The 15790-nt window shown below is 43.6% G+C and overlaps 1 protein-coding gene across 1 annotated transcript in view; it reads left to right on the top strand.

Annotated features, from left to right (window-relative positions):
- FAM107B (family with sequence similarity 107 member B) overlaps positions 1–15790 on the top strand; it is a 205001-nt gene that overhangs the window by 65151 nt on the left and 124060 nt on the right. Inside the window, exon 2 of the mRNA XM_061126263.1 lies at positions 12861–12921. Coding sequence (XP_060982246.1) covers positions 12861–12921 — 61 coding nt within the window. The remainder of the gene's footprint in view (positions 1–12860; positions 12922–15790) is intronic.

Below are 15790 nucleotides of genomic sequence, written 5' to 3'. Positions count from 1 at the left end.
CAAGATAGTCATACCATTGGAACACGGATCGTGTCCATCTTGCATGCAGATAAGGCAGGTTTACTGGAGGCTGGTGTAGGCTACGCTTAATTCTGCCATGGGAGAAAGCAAATCCTAATGTGCAACGCCCCACCCAGCCGACTGGTAACCATGGCCATAAGTTAAGCCCACAGAGCCACTGGGTCCCATTGGGGGCTACCCAGCGGATTCCAGGATTATATTTCCAGTTGGAACCGGGCCACTGAGCAGACTGATTGGGGTGATAGGTAACTTCCAAGATTTGTTTACTTTGTTCAGGGGACAAATAACAATTCTTTTGGGTCTAGGGGATGGTCTCCAAATCCAACTTTCTGTTCTTTTTGTTCCCAGCAAATAGTAGCAGGGGCAATCAACTGTCCTTTCTCAGGAGTCATCCAGAAATATTCATCCCAGACCTGGTAGTATTGCTCAAGGCACCGGGAGGCCTGTCTCCCTTTTGTAAGGGAGCCCTTTTCCTCTTTAATTCTCATATATGAGGTATAAGCCTTTGTTATCTCCGTGAGGCTGGTGTTCATGTTAAATGTAACCCTATGTCCCTGGCCCATTGATGGCCTCTTCTAACACCAGAGGGCAAAGAAAGGTTATGGTTGGTGAGAGAGAGGAAAGTTCCTTTCTGTTGTTAAAGTCCCCATAACAGAGTGACGATACCCACCAGGGGAGTCTGTCTATTACTGACAGGGGCATAGCCCCACATACCCAAGTTCAGAATTGCATTGGTGAGGCCGAGCAGCAGGAGTCATTTACCCAGCTCCATCCTGTAGAGGGCTCGTCTGGGACCTCGTTTTCTTCTTCCTCCTCAGAATGATCTTGGTTTCCTGTGGGTCGGTGGGGTCCTTCTGGGTGGTCCACTTGGCGTCCTCCGGGTCAGCGTGGTATGCCTTCTTCGCTCTGAGGCAAATTTGTTGACACCTGTTTTATTATGGGAGGAGGCCTCCCATACACAATTTCGTATGGAGAATAGCCTTGGGACTGTGGGGTCATCCTGAGTCTGAGCAAAGCCATCAGAAGCAAGTCCACTCAGGAGCAGTCAGTCTCTCTGATCCACTTGGAGAGTCTCTTTAAGTGTCCGGTTGGTTCATTCTACCATCTCAGAACTCTGGGCCTATATGCAGTGTGCAGTTTCCATTTGATGTTTAAAGTTTTGCTTACTTGTTGTACTAAATCAGCTGCAAAAGCTGGGCCATTGCCTGATCCAGTGCTGGTAGGAAATCCAAATCTGGGAACCATTTCCCTAAGCATTCTGATGCTCTTTCAGTCCAGGTAGGAAAAGCTTTTACCTATCTCAAGAATGCACATATCATGACCAGCAGGTAATGGTAGTGTTGGTGAGGTTTCATTTCAGTGAAGTCCACTCCCAGGTGTTCAAGGGGCAGTGTGCCTTTCAGCTGAATACCCAGAGGATTTTGTCTGAATACCCGAGAGGCAGCATTAACCTGTGAGCAGGCAGCATGGCCTAGGTGGGTCGCTTGGTGTGTTTGGCTTACCAGAGTGTGTGCCAGCTCCTCCGGTACCAATAATTTGTCACTTGACAATTCCCACCATCTCTTTTCAGTCTTGATGGCCCCTTCTGCTCTGGCTAACCCAACAGCTGTTGTCCTTGTTTTATCAGGCTAGTGCCATCAGTATATAGGACCTAATTAGGGTCTGGAACCTTGAGCCCTTCTTTAAAACAAACTCCAGATACCTCACCTCCTCTTTGTAGATCTGTGCCTTCTTCTTCGACACCGGATAACCTGCTTCCATCAACAGCTGGAGCAGTGCTTTTGTCCCTTTCCAGCATTTTTCCTCGGTCTTGGCAGCCAGCAGCAGGTCATCCCTGTATTGTAGGAGCCAACATCCATACTCTTCCGGATGGAATGAGTCCAGGTCAGAAGCCAAGGCTTCCCCAAAGATGGCTGGGAAGTTTTTAAACCCTTGTGGGGGAGTCCAGATGAGCTGTTGTTTGGTGCTCCCGACTGGATCTTCCCATTCAAAGGCAAAGATGGGCTGTGACGCTGGGGCGAGGCGTATGCAGAAGAAGGCATCCTTGAGATCTAGGCAAGTGTAAACTTTAGTCCTCGGTGGGAGGAGGCTAAGTAAGGTATAGGGGTTTGGAACAGTGGGGTGTAAAGTCACAGTAGCCTGGTTGACTAGCCTGAGATCTTGTACAGGCCTACAGTCCTGTCCTCCTTCCCTTTTGACTGGCAGGATTGGCGTACTCCAAGCCGACTGGCACTCTACTAGAATGCCTGCTTGTTTCAATCTATTGATGTGGGGCAATATGCCGGTTCAGGCTCCATCCATAGCGGGTACCGGCACCCTCTAACCGGGATGGTGCCTGGTTTGAGTTCCATTATCACTGGGGCGTGATGTTTAGCCAGCCTGGGGGTAGGGGGTGTTGTCTTCTATCCAGACCTCAGGGAATAATTGAGTTAACTCCCTCATGCTCTTCTGGCCCACCCGGTTCTGCCTTCAGAGGCTCATGCAACCTCCACTCATCTTGGGTTGGTATTGAGAGAGAGGGCAAATAAGTCATAGAGTCCATCCAGAAGGTGGGCCTCTCCTCAGGGGAGAAAGTCACTTGTGCTCCTAGTTTGGAGAGCAAGTCTCTTCCCAACAGGGGTACTGGGCACTCAGGAATGTAGAGGAATTCATGAATCACTTGGTGCCCCCCCCCCCCCCCCCACCATCTGACATGTTCTAGGCTGGCAAAACGGTTTAATCATCTCTTCTCCCGATACCCCAGTAACAGCGGCAGTCTTTTTGGACAGAGGTGGCACAGGGTTTGTTACTACCGACAGTTCTGCTCCTGTATCCACCATGAAGTCGATGTTTTGGTCCCCCACTTTCAAGGTCACCGTGGGCTCTCAGGGACCTGATATCTCTGAGCCCTGGCAGCCCTAGTTAATTTCCAAGTCAGCAAGCCCCACAAATGCCGGAGCTTCCTCTTCCTTCCTTGCCTTAGGGCATTCATTCTTCCAGTGGCCAAAAGCTCGGCGCCGGGCACACTGGTTTGGCTGTAACGGGCCCAGGGCCTCCCTTGGGACCGGCTAAAGGACTGTCCTGTCCCTGGGGCAGATGAGGTTTTCTGGAGGGCCCGAGATAGACTTTCCCAGAGCAGCAGCTTGCACTGTAAGTCTCTTGTCTGTTCTCTTTCGTTCCCTCCAGCTCTCTGGCAGAGCGCGGTCTCTGCTTAATTCCAACGTCTCCCTCGCCCTCTTGTCAGTACTCACCAGGAGAGGCAGGTATGTTGGGCGGTTCGGTTGGAGCCGGATCCTGGAAGTGTTGGCCAGAGGCTTCTGTCACCGGGATCGGAGCCTGCCCAAACGGCGGCTCTACGAACTCTGGGAAAGCTGGCGGAGGAGCAGCGGCTGTTGCAGAAACTTCACCTGGCCCTGGATCGGGCATTAAGGCGGCCTCCGGTCCTGGTGAAGCACTGGGAGGCAGGCGTGTCATTATCCAGCATGGGAGAGGGGTCAGGTCATCCCCGTCCAAATCCTGTAGAATTTCCTTTTTTATCATCAGTCAATTTTTGTGCCCTTAATATTTTTCCCTTTCCCTTCTGGATACAGAACCTTGTCCAAGTAGGAGGGTCTCAAGCTAACCCTAGCCATGAGTCAATAGATGGATATTGATCCAGGTGTCCTGGCTCTCCTGTGACTACTGTGTAGATTGCTTCCACTATTTTTAAGTTCACGATGTTCTCTGGTGGCCATCCTGCTCCCATAGGGGGCCATTCGACCTCACAGAGTATGTGGAGGCAGTTAGGCTTCATCTTCACCCCATAGTCTCCTCCTAATCCCTTCTTTAAAATTTTCACTCCAATACAGTTGCCTTAGATTCACTTCCCCCCATCTTGCTTACCTTCTCAGACCTTCTTGTACTTTTCCTTTTCGTTCTGTCTACGAAGTTCTCAGTACTCTATGTACTTCTGATATTTCCACTCAGTGACACTTAAATTGCCATTCTGCCTCCTTCCTAATTGGGGTGAGAAGAGCCTTACCTGCCAGACCCCAGAGGGAGAAGGGGGATCGGCGTGTCTTCACCTGCCAGTCAGCATAGCTGAACCAGAACATCACATGGTCCAAGACTGTTTCTCCCTTAAAGTCCATTCTGCCTTGGTGGGCTTGATCAGGTGCAGATGAAAACACAGATGGGTTAAATATCTCCTGTCCCAGGCCATCTCCGGAAAAGTCAATTCATACTCACTTCTGTATCCCCCTCCTTCTAGCCTAACAATTCCAAGGGGGTCAAGAATTTCACAGCAGATAGGACACCTCCTGGGGGAGGGCAGAATACGAGCATACAAGGACCAGTTTCCTATCTAAAAATCCCCTGGAGATCGTTTGGTAATAATTTTCCCCGAGACGGCGTGGACACACCTCCTAAATGACCTTCACAAATTTCCTTCCTAAACCCTAGCACGCTCATCGACCTGTGTACCAAGCAATCGCCGCCTGCCTATTCCAGGCTCCTGTGGGTCCCCGCTCCTTCTAGTCCCTCCCAGGGAGGTGATCAGGCCCCCTCTTCCACCCTGCCGGGTGGGTTCCTCCTCACCTGAGCGCTCAGTTCCCCTGCTGCCGTCCACTACCTGCTGACGTGAAAGGTCCGGGCGTTGAGAAGCAGAATCCTTCCAGAGGGGCGAGGCGCCTTCCCCCCTCTAGGAGATTCAAGCTACAAAGCCTCGGGGTGGCCTCAAATGAGACCTGTCTCCTCAAAGTGAGGAGTTTCCCGGCCCATGAACCAAATGTTATAGCCACGCTTTCTGGGAAACAAACTCACTCAGAAGGACAATGCAGATAGTGGAGTGCAGTTTATTACACCGGCGGGCCCAAGGCTTAGCCAAGGGCCTGCCGGTGTAATAAACTGCACTCCACTATCTGCATTGTCCTTCTGAGTGAGTTTGTTTCCCAGAAAGTGTGGCTATAACACCTGGTTCATATTAGAACTAAATTTAATTGTGGATGCCCAACTGGTATTGGAGAATTGTTCAGTGTGGGAAAAAACAGTGTCAGAAGTGTTGTGTGAATAGAGGAAAGCAGTGAATTTTTCTGAGACAGGGATATCTGCTCTGCCCACCATACACAATTATTGAGAGAGTCAAGTGAAACCACACAGACAGCGCTTTATAAATGGAGACATACTGGAGAGAAAAGGAAGTGTTACTAATTCTATGAACCCATATGGGGACTGAATAAAAAACTAGTGTCCCCATTTCCAACAAAAACTCTGATGTTCTTGTTCACCATGTGTGGATGAAACCCTTTTGACACAGTCTCTCTCAAACTTGCATTGTCTTCCAGGGACTTCTGAAGTGTGCCCTGCAGGGCTTGAAGCCACCTTATACTTGTGAATGGCTTCTTGGAGCATCAATTTTATGCAAATGAAGATTGGAGGGAAACATCCTTTTCTTTTTTAAGATCACAAGTACACTTAATTTGACTCCCAGGAACTAATAAGAATTAGGAATCATTTGTAAAGTGATATTTGCTATGACTTTTTTAAAAAGTATAGTTGATTTACAATGTTGTATTAGTTTCAGGTATAGGACAAAATGATTCAATTATGCACATGTGCGTGCACACACACACACATACATTTCTATTCCTTTTCAGATTCTTTTCTCCTCTGGATTATTATAAGATATTGAGTATAATTCCCTGTGGCTACACAGTAGGTCCTTGTTGTTTATCTATTTTATATATAACAGTGTATATATGTTAATCCCAAACTTCTGATTTGTTCCCTCTCCTTTCATCTTTGGTAACTGTAAGTTTGTTTTCTGTGTCCGTGAATCTGTTTTGATTAGAAATAATCTTCCTTAAGCAAGCATTATTCATTCATTCATTCAACCCGTGTTTATAGTGTGCCAATGGAAGTAGAATTAAATATAAAAGTAGCCAAAGAGTCCTGATTCTCTCTCATCACTTATTCAAGGTCTGTAACACAAATCTATATGAGGGATATGTAATAATCCTCAGTTGACCAGGGTCTCAATCTGTTCAGCCAATTAACAAACTGCCATAGACTGAGTGGCTTAAACAACAGCCATTTATTTCTCACAGTTCTAGAGGCTGGAAAATACAAGACCAAGATGCTAAATGATTCAGTGTCTGGTGACAGCCCATTTCCTGGTTCATTGACAACCACCTTCTCGCTGTGTCCTCATAAACAGAAAAGGGCTGGAGATTTCTCTGGGGTCTCTTTATAAGAGCACTAATCCCATTCATGAAGGTTCCACTCTCATGACCTAATTACTCCCCCAAGGCTCCACCTCTTATACAATCACATTGGGAATTAGGATTTCAATTTATGAACTGGAGCAGAGAGGGACAAAAACATTCCATCCATAGCCATCTGTAGAGGTAACTAATCTTACCCATTTCATTCCTCACTAGTTGACAGTTATTTTAATTCAAATATTTTTGCAATCATTATGTAATTTGAAAATTTGGACCAGCATGTTGAATTACAGCCATTAAGATTATGTCAAAGTTTCCCATGCTGCTGGTTCTGAAATTTCCACCATGTGATAAATGTTTTGTTCTGTGGCATCCTTGGGGCTCTCTAAACCTTGAAACAGACAATGGTGTCTTTGAAATGATCTTCCCTAGCTAAGAGGAACAATCATCCTTTCCTTTGTAAAACTATACTACGTCCTCCTTTACCCAAAATTCTCTTCCATTAGTCCTTTCACTTAGGATAACTATCCAATTATTCAATGTTCTTTCCACTTACGATTAAATTTTTTTAAAATAACACCAGTAAGGAGCAAATGTGAAAGAAGACAGTATGGTATTGCTGAGAGCACTGGGGCCTTGACCCAGGCAGATGGTATAAATCTTGTCCTACCCAGAAGCGCACAGCTTTAGTCTTCAACCCTCCAGGGCCCCTTCTGCATAACAGGGACACAAATATCAACTTTGCACTTTTCCTGACAACGTTTTTCAGTATTATCTACAGAGTACCTTTTGTGTCAGGGACTTTCCCTGCAAACTTCCTGGACATTCCATGTTCATCCTAAACATTTAGGTCTGTTCTACATACCCTTCTGAGACATAATCAGATTTGTTTTAAAGTACGAATAATGTTTTCTCTCCCAAGTCTTTGAGTGAGATTGATGCTCCAGAGAGAGGCTTTGCATACTTCTAACATGTTACAGCATGTACCTCCCAGAGGTACCTATACTTTTGTTTGAATGTTTCCTGTTGTTTTATTTTTTTAATTAAAAAAATGTATTTATTTATTTATGAGTTCACTGGGTCTTCATTGCTGTGAGTGGGCTTTCTCTACTTGGGGCGAGCAGGGGCTGGTCTTCTTTGTGATTCACAGGCTTCTTTCTCATTGCGGTGGCTTCTCGTTGTGGAGCACAGGTTCAGTAGTTGTGGCCTACAGGCTTAGCTGTCCCAAGGCATGTGGGATCTTCCCAGACAAGGAATCAAACCTGTGTCTTCTACACTGGCAGGCAGATTGTTAACCACTGGACCACCAGAGAAGCCCAGAGCCCATACTTTAGAAGTGTTGCTGTTAAGATGATATTCAGTTACTGAAAATATTCAGCGGGTGTGCAACAGTAAGAACAATATTGCCTATTAAAAATGCTGGAGGGGGTGTGGAGAAAAGGGAACCCTCCTATACTGCTGGTGGGAATGTAAGTTGGTAAAGGCATTATGGAAAACAGTATGGAGGTTCCTCAGAAAACCAAAAATAGAATTACTGTATGATACAGCAATCCTACTCCTGGGTATATACCTGAACAAAACTATAATTTAAAAAGATACATGCATCCCTATGTTCATAGCAGCACTATTCACAGTAGCCAATATATGAAACAACCTAAATGTCCCCCAAGAGATGATTGGATAAAAAAGATGTGGTACATATATATAACAGCATACTACTCAGCCATGAAAAAGAACAAAATAATGCCATTTGCAGCAAATGGATGCAACTAGAGGTTATCATACTAAGTGAAGTAAGTCAAAAAGAAAAATACATCTAGGTTGCTTCCATGTTCTAGCTATTGTAAATAGTGCTACAATACAGATGAATGGATAAAGAAGTTGTGGTACATATACACAATGGAATATTACTTGGCCATAAAAAGGAATGAATTTGAATCAGTTCCAATGAGGTGGATGAACCTAGAACCCATTATACAGAGTGAAGTAAGTAATAAAGAGAAAGATAAATATCATATTCTAATGCATCTAGAAAATGCATTTATATGCATTTTAGAAAATCTAGATCTAGAAAATCTATGCATCTAGAAAATAACAGAATCTAGAAAAATGGTACTGAAGAATTTATTTGCAGGGCAGCAATGGAGAAACAGACATAGAGAATAGTCCTTATGACCATGGGGAGAAGGGAGGAGAGGGTGAGATGTATGGAAAGAGTAACATGGAAACTTACATTACCATTTGTAAAATTGATAGCTAGTGGGAATTTGCTGTATGGCTAAGGAAACTCAAACAGGGGCTCTGTATCAATCTAGAGGGGTGGGATGGGGAAGGAGATGGGAGGGAGGTTCAAAAAGGAGGGGATATATGTATACTTATGACTGATTCTTGTTGAAGTTTGACAGAAAACAGCAAAATGTTGTAAAGCAATTATCCTTCAATAAAAAAGAAATTAATTAAAAAACAACCAAAAAAGAGAAAGACAAATACCACATGATATCATTTATATGTGGAAATCTAAAACATGACACAGATGAACTTATCTATGAAAGAGAAACAGACTCACAGATATAGAGAACAGATTTGTGGTTGCCAAGGGGGAAGGAATGGGAGTTTGGGATTAGCAGATGCAAACTGGTATACAAGAATGGATAAACAGTAAGATCTTACTGTATAGCACAGGGAACTATGTTCAATATCTTGTGATAAACCATAATGGAAAAAAAACCATAATGGAAAATAATATTTAAAAAAGAATCTCTATATGTGAAAACTGTCACTTTGCTGTGCGGCAGAGATTGGGCTCCATTGTAAATCAACTATACTTCAATAAAAAAATAAAAAAGAAGTAAAAGAAACATTGGTTTTTAAGATATAAAAACACCTTTGTTTTGACCTATAAATAGCTGTTCCCCAGGTCCTTGAGTGGCATCCATTCCCCACATCACTCCTCTCAGGAGGTATTTTTAGTCCTGTGGCTTTGGAGAATTGTCTGCTTGAAGTCTATATTTTGTAGCCAGCATCCCTTCCTCCCCCACTTCTGGACACAGCTTTCCTTCTCTTGGGGAACTGAGCCTTCCCCATTCTCTAAGGTTCTGGGGAGGCTTCCAACCACAGCACCTCCTCCCTCCCATGGCCCATGGGGTGGGCAGTGATGTAGGTCCAGATCTAGTCCCTATTCGTTGACAGGCATGTGCATGTGATGCAAGACAGAGCAACCAGAGGCTTCCCCTAGAACTCTACACAGTCACCTCGGTATCCATAAGGGGATGGGTTCCAATACCCTCCTGTCCTCCATGGATGCTCAAGTCCCTTACATAAAAAGGTTTCTGAAATTTGATCAAAGGTTGGTTGAATCCACTGACAGGGAGGGCTGACTACATTATGAGTGCAGGGACTGAGACACTCTTTTGTCCCCCTTTGAAACATGAGCTGAGAGGCTGTGGCCCTAAAGCATCTGGTGGCCTTGACTGTGCAAAGAAGGAGAAGCCTGGGAAGCAACACAAAGAAAAGGGCCAAGGATAGATTGAGAGAAGGAGAGGACCCTGGTGATATCTGAGTACCAGACCAAATTTCCATCCTTTATAATAGCAATTCTCAAGCTTGGGTGTGTGTCAGCATCAGGGGGAGCACTAATAAGCAATCCAGAGCCCAGCCATGGAGAAGGGGGAAAGGGCTGACTCCTCTGTATTTGGTCCACATCCTCCAGGTGGTTTGGATACACATCAAAAGTTGAGAACTACAACTTGACAAACATGTGACCCAACATACCTCCTCTTTTGCAGCAGCGACTTAGGGTTCTGACATGCAGGGACTAAGCACCAAGGACTCTATGGCATCATGCAAACAGGGGACGAAGCAAATCTCTGGTCAAGGCCCCAGTGTCCCTGATCTTGGGTAGCTGAGTGAATTGCAGTTTTTGTTCATGAGGAATGTTCTCCATGGACCCAGTGCTGATGGGAGTGAAATGTTGAAGTGATTAAGACAGGAATGACACCTCCCATCTTCCTGGGCTCACCTACAGTTATCTAAAGGGAATTCCCTGAGCTGGCAGAGCCTTCCTTTATGTGGGCTTCTGCCCCAGCTGTCACACCAGTCATCTCAGGATTTAGGACCAGGGTAGACTAGAAGCCATATTCTTGGAAGTGCATTGAAAATCTCTCATTAGCCCAGATTGGGTCACATGACTCACTCTGTACCAATCACAAGGAAATGAAGTGGACTAATGTGCCCAGCCCTAGACCACGTGACCACTCTGTACCAATAACAGGGAATACAGTGGCCTGCTGGGCCCAGCCCTGAGTCACATGGCCACCTCTGGCGTGGTGGGGAGGGACATATGTGTGGGGGAGAATTGAACTGGCTTCATAAGAACAACAGTTCATTACTAGGGGGAAAGGATGACTTTAAAGAGGAAATCAGGACACACTTATTAGAAAATGTGAGTGAATTCCAGGCAGCAAAATCAACAGATGCCTACTACAGTTTGACTGTTGTCATTTTATTCTAGCTTTGCTGGGAAAAAGCCAGTAAGAACAAATTCAGCAAATCACAGACTTGCACTGAAGAGAAAGAAACTCAAGAATCTAGGAGCTCAGCCTTTTTTCTCTAAATAGAACATAGTTTATGCTATTGAAGACAGATGCTTGTTTATTCTATGCTGAGAGCGCTCTGGCTGGGCAGTTTCCAAATATCCTTCCATCTGCAGATCCTTCCAGGGCTTTACAATTTTTACTAGTTAATGACAAAATTGGGGGAGAGACAACTTAAAATGAAGTAATAAATGCATTTGGAAGAATGTTAAAGGCTTAGTTATTTCACACTTCTGGAATTCAGAGCAATGAAAAAGTAAACAGTCTTACTGGCTCAAAGGGGAATCCTTCCATCCATGAAACAAATTTATTTTTATTATTTTGGCTTCTCAAGAGATGTTTCCTGTGGCTGTATTGTAAAATAATTCTTCATGTTTTTATTCTATACTGTTCTACTGGGCCTTGTGAAACAAGAAATTATTTGTTGCATTTAGTTGCTGTGTAATGGGGCTTCACTATCATTTACATATCTTTCATATACTATTAATTCACATCTTTTTTAGAATTGTAATTGTGGAAGCAATTTTCATTATAATTTCTTGTAACATATAAATTTGAGATAATTGGACTGGAAGGCTTGTTTGTCCAAATTGCCTACATCAGTACTATTTCATGGGTTTTGAAAGTATGAAAAAATTTTGAAACTTGTCCCTGATGATAAACATTTGAAGATGATTTTTGATCTCTGAAAAAAACACTTGTACCCAATGCAGGTGAAATCAATTCCTTTCTGAGTTGATACTGATGGTGATTTTATGAAACTAATCCTCATGAACTGAAAAGAATATCTTTTTATCTTACCAACCAAGCTTGAGAGTATGATGAGTTCTCAGATGAGATATGACCTAGGAGCTGCAAACTTAGAACAAATTGGAGATTTGATAGAACCTATGATAGATGGGCTATCTATCATAATCCTATGATAGATGGGCTTCCCCGGTGGCTCAGATAGTAAAGAATCTGCCTGCAGTGCAGGAGACCCGGGTTTGATCCTTGGGTTGGGAAGATCCCCTGGAGAAGGAAATGGCAACCCACTGCAGTTTTGTTGTCTGGGAAATCCCATGGACAAAGGAGCCTGATGGGCTACAGACCATGGGGTCTCAAAGAATCAGATACAACTGGGCAACACAGCAGCAGCAGCCTATAGTAGATAATATCAGTTTTGGAATTCTATCGTTCCCATCTGGTTAGAGAGTAGTTATCATTTATGGAACCCTATACCCATATGCTTTATTAAGGTCCAGAACATCTTCTATTGGGCTAAATTCTTAGGAGGAACAAGGTATATGAAGAAAGTATGTCAGCCTAGGGAGGACGTGAGAAGGGAACTACCTACAATATAATTCAAGAGACTGGAGAAGGAATCTTTCCTAAAGAATAAGATCCCATAGATTTAGCCCATTACAGGCACTCAACAGATATTTATTCAATGAAGGAAAAAAATAAAGGAATCAGACAAAATTAGAAAAGCCCCATGAAGATGTTCCTTTTAATTTACTTCCACTTCTAGCTGGACCAACTTTGATGAGTGCTACACACGGGAGTCACGATTGTCATTAAAGCATGTCATACCAGAGCTGAGAGAAGAATGTGTCTGTTCACCTTCCCAGAGATAAACATAAATGAGCTGGGGTAGAATTTTCTAAGGTACATGAAACCAGCTTTTTGAATTGTGAAAAATAAAACATAGCTCTTTTTGTCGCACCATACTGGCCAACTTTCCATCTTATGAAGAAACCTGCCACTACTGTGTTTAAGTAACTGTTGTCCCCTAATGGATCAGTCACAGACAGTGCCTGAATTGTGTTACTCCAGGGGCAGCTTTCAAATGCTTCCATGGGAATGGCACCACAGAGTCTGTAACCGAGCACCCCCATAGTTATTCTACTCAACATCTGTGGTTGAGTTTGTTCCTTATCCAGGGCCTCAGTTCATAAGGGCATGGTCTAGTTTTTTCAGATCTTGATCTCATTTTAATTAGTCAATTTGCAAAAAGCTGTTGCTGTCAATTAATGCATTGTTTTTCTTTTCTCCCTGTTTTTTTCTGGTTTGTGGGACTGGAACTCAGGAAGAAGAGGGATCCCCAAGAGAACCACAGTGCCTCAGGGTGGAACCGAAGATGGCAGCAGGTAGAGTCCATTCATGGCAACGCCTTCTTTCCTAGGCTGCTGCTGTTGACAGCAGGGTTTGCAGAATCCAAAAGCTTTGCAGATCACGAAAGAAAATTTGTATGTTCCCATTGATTGGAAACATGACTAGAAATGTCACTTGTGATGTATGCCAGGCATGACATCTGGACAGTCTGGTCATGGTGCAAAAAATAGCTTCTTCTCTTTTTCTTCTTTCTTCTATTGATTTCAGTACTTGCTGAACAAATACTTGCAATGAAGTAGATGATGATAATGATGAAGAAATTTCAAATTTAGTCATACTAAAATAAGTAGTGCACTTTTTTTCTGCAGTATTTATGATTTCCGTGGAAAATGCTATCTAGATGCATTTGCTTTTTAAAAAAAATGTGTGTAGTTAAATATGCAGCTTTGCTAAAGATATTTACCCCATCGTAGGACTTCATATGAGATAAAATGCAAAGGAACAAATGAGTCTATACTTTAGTTTCTGCCTATGATTGGTAATGATAATGAGATATAATGGTCATAAAAATAAACAGTTGAATGGACCTTGTAATAATGAGAGCTAAATCTTAATACTCTGTTTCTATTTTCCAATGACTTTTATTTGGTGTTTTATATGAGGAGGGGTTAGAAGAGGGCTCCAGATGTGTTTGCCACTGGCAGAGGCTCATGCTCTTGTAAGTTAATGAAAATCAGGGAGAAGAATTAAGAAAATTAAAATGGTAATGAAAAGAATACGCAAAGTGTGTGTGGGGAGGTGGGGAGGGGAACTGGCGCCCTGTTCAGATTTCCATGGAGGAGAGAGAATTAGCGATTAACCAGCTCCAGCATCTCCCTCTATGCCCCTCCCAAGTGTCTACCCCATCAGAAACAGACATTGTTTTAGGTTCATGCTTCTTCTGACTTGCGCCCTTGCAGATCCTTGCATGACTGGTTCCTTTTCTTCCAGTAGCTCTCAGCTGAAACATCCAGTCCCAGAGGCTACTTTGTCGTTCCTTGAGATCACTCTTCATCCCACTGTCCGTTTTTATTGGGATGGCCCAAAAGTTTGATTGGGTTTGCTACAAAATCTAATGGGAAAAAAACAAACAAACTTTTGAGCCAACCCAATATTTTTTTCCGTAATACTTATTACAGTCCCAAATCATCTTACTGTGGATTGGTTTCTTTTTTTTATTGTCCCCTCAAGAGATTATAACATAGGAGTTGAGTCAGGAAGGACAGATATGAATATCTGTTTGTGAAAAGTGTATTAGCTGGGGTGTTTATAAAGTGAAAACCAAATACTGTAAATTGACTCCAAAGTGATATCTATTTGAAATTCTGCTCCCCCCCCTGTTTTTTGGCTGATGATCTGATCCTTTAGTATCTGTCACCTTATCCTGAAGTCTATGATTTCTATTTGCAGGGGCAACCTAGGGTACAATGACAGGTTAATTGGGAGTGTGTTTAAATATCACCAGCTTTGCACTCTAGTGATTCAGCATCTATGTATGATTGAAGTTTTTCTTAATGAGTGACCTGCCTGTAATAGATGGAACCCTAATGGCTGCTCAGAATCAGGTAGCATCCCCCCTTGACTTGGTGGGTACAGTAGCTGAATGGATGGAGTAGCCCATTTGAAATAAGTCCCTTTAATGTGATACAGCATGGTTTGCTGTCAGCTGGTGCTCTGTTTCAGCAAGACCAGCACTGGGAAGGTTCATTAGGTGAATGAGGTTTACCTTTGCCTTCAGCCTACCCTTCTGGTGCCCTGCACCTCCTAGTGAGGTTCCTCCGCACCACCTCACCCCCTGATTTCTCTGCCTTCAGAAGAATGTGCAGTCAAACATAAACTGTAGTCCATGTTAATTCACATGGTTGTGTTGCTGCTTCTTCAGTCTATTGCTATTTAAACCACTGAGCTACCTGTGGAATGAAAAAAATGTGGTAGCTGTGAAAGGAATCTGCAAATAGATAAAGAAGAAGGGACGTTTCTGGATACAATCACAATTCCCGTGGAACCACTTTCTCAGGCTGAGCATTGAATGGCCCTGAGTCATGAGAACACTCAGCAAAGATTCCATCAGACAGTGGTTCTTCAGAGCAGGAATTGTGTCTCTTTACAAGTGAGTGCTCCAACACTAAGTTCTGTCTGGCTCTCTGTGACCCTTTGGACAACAGCCTGACAGGCTCCTTTGTCCTTGGGATTATTCTGGCAAGGGTATGAGAATGGGTTGGCATTTCCTCCTTCAGGAGATCTTCCTGACCCACACCTCCTGCATTGGCATGTGGATTCTTTACCACTGAGACACCCAGGAAGCCCGTTACAAGTGAGGTTAAATTCTTTATTGAAAGGCACCATTTTCAAGACTTATAACTTCTTTTTGATATAACGTTCAAGGCAAAAATAAAGGATGGAAAGCTGAACTGAAGTGAAGCTTATCACCCTGCACAGGGAACAGGAAGAATGAGTGATGCACCCAGGAGATGGAGGTATCATGGAGAAGAAATTTCCATAAACTTAAGAACCCCTTTGATATAACCATGACATCGCTTCTATAATAGAGAAAAAAATAAATATGCTTTACTGATAGTGACAAGGAAGAGGGTGTAATTCCTGCGAGGGACAACTCAACATCAGCAAAAGGGCTGACAGTATCACCCAATTCAGTTTGGTTCAGTTCAGTCACTCAGTCGTGTCCGACTCTTTGCGACCCCATGGACTGCAGCATGCCAGGCCTCCCTGTCCATCACCAACTCCTGGAGTTTACTCAAACTCAAGTTCATTGAGTTGGTAATGCCATCCAACCATCTCATCCTCTGTTGTCCCCTTCTCCTCGCTACCTCAATCCTTCCCAGCATCAGGGTATTTTCAAATGAG

This window comes from Dama dama, chromosome 23 (assembly GCF_033118175.1).
Source record: "Dama dama isolate Ldn47 chromosome 23, ASM3311817v1, whole genome shotgun sequence".
NCBI classification, from domain to species: domain Eukaryota; kingdom Metazoa; phylum Chordata; class Mammalia; order Artiodactyla; family Cervidae; genus Dama; species Dama dama.
This window is presented reverse-complemented; position numbering and strand designations above follow the sequence as displayed.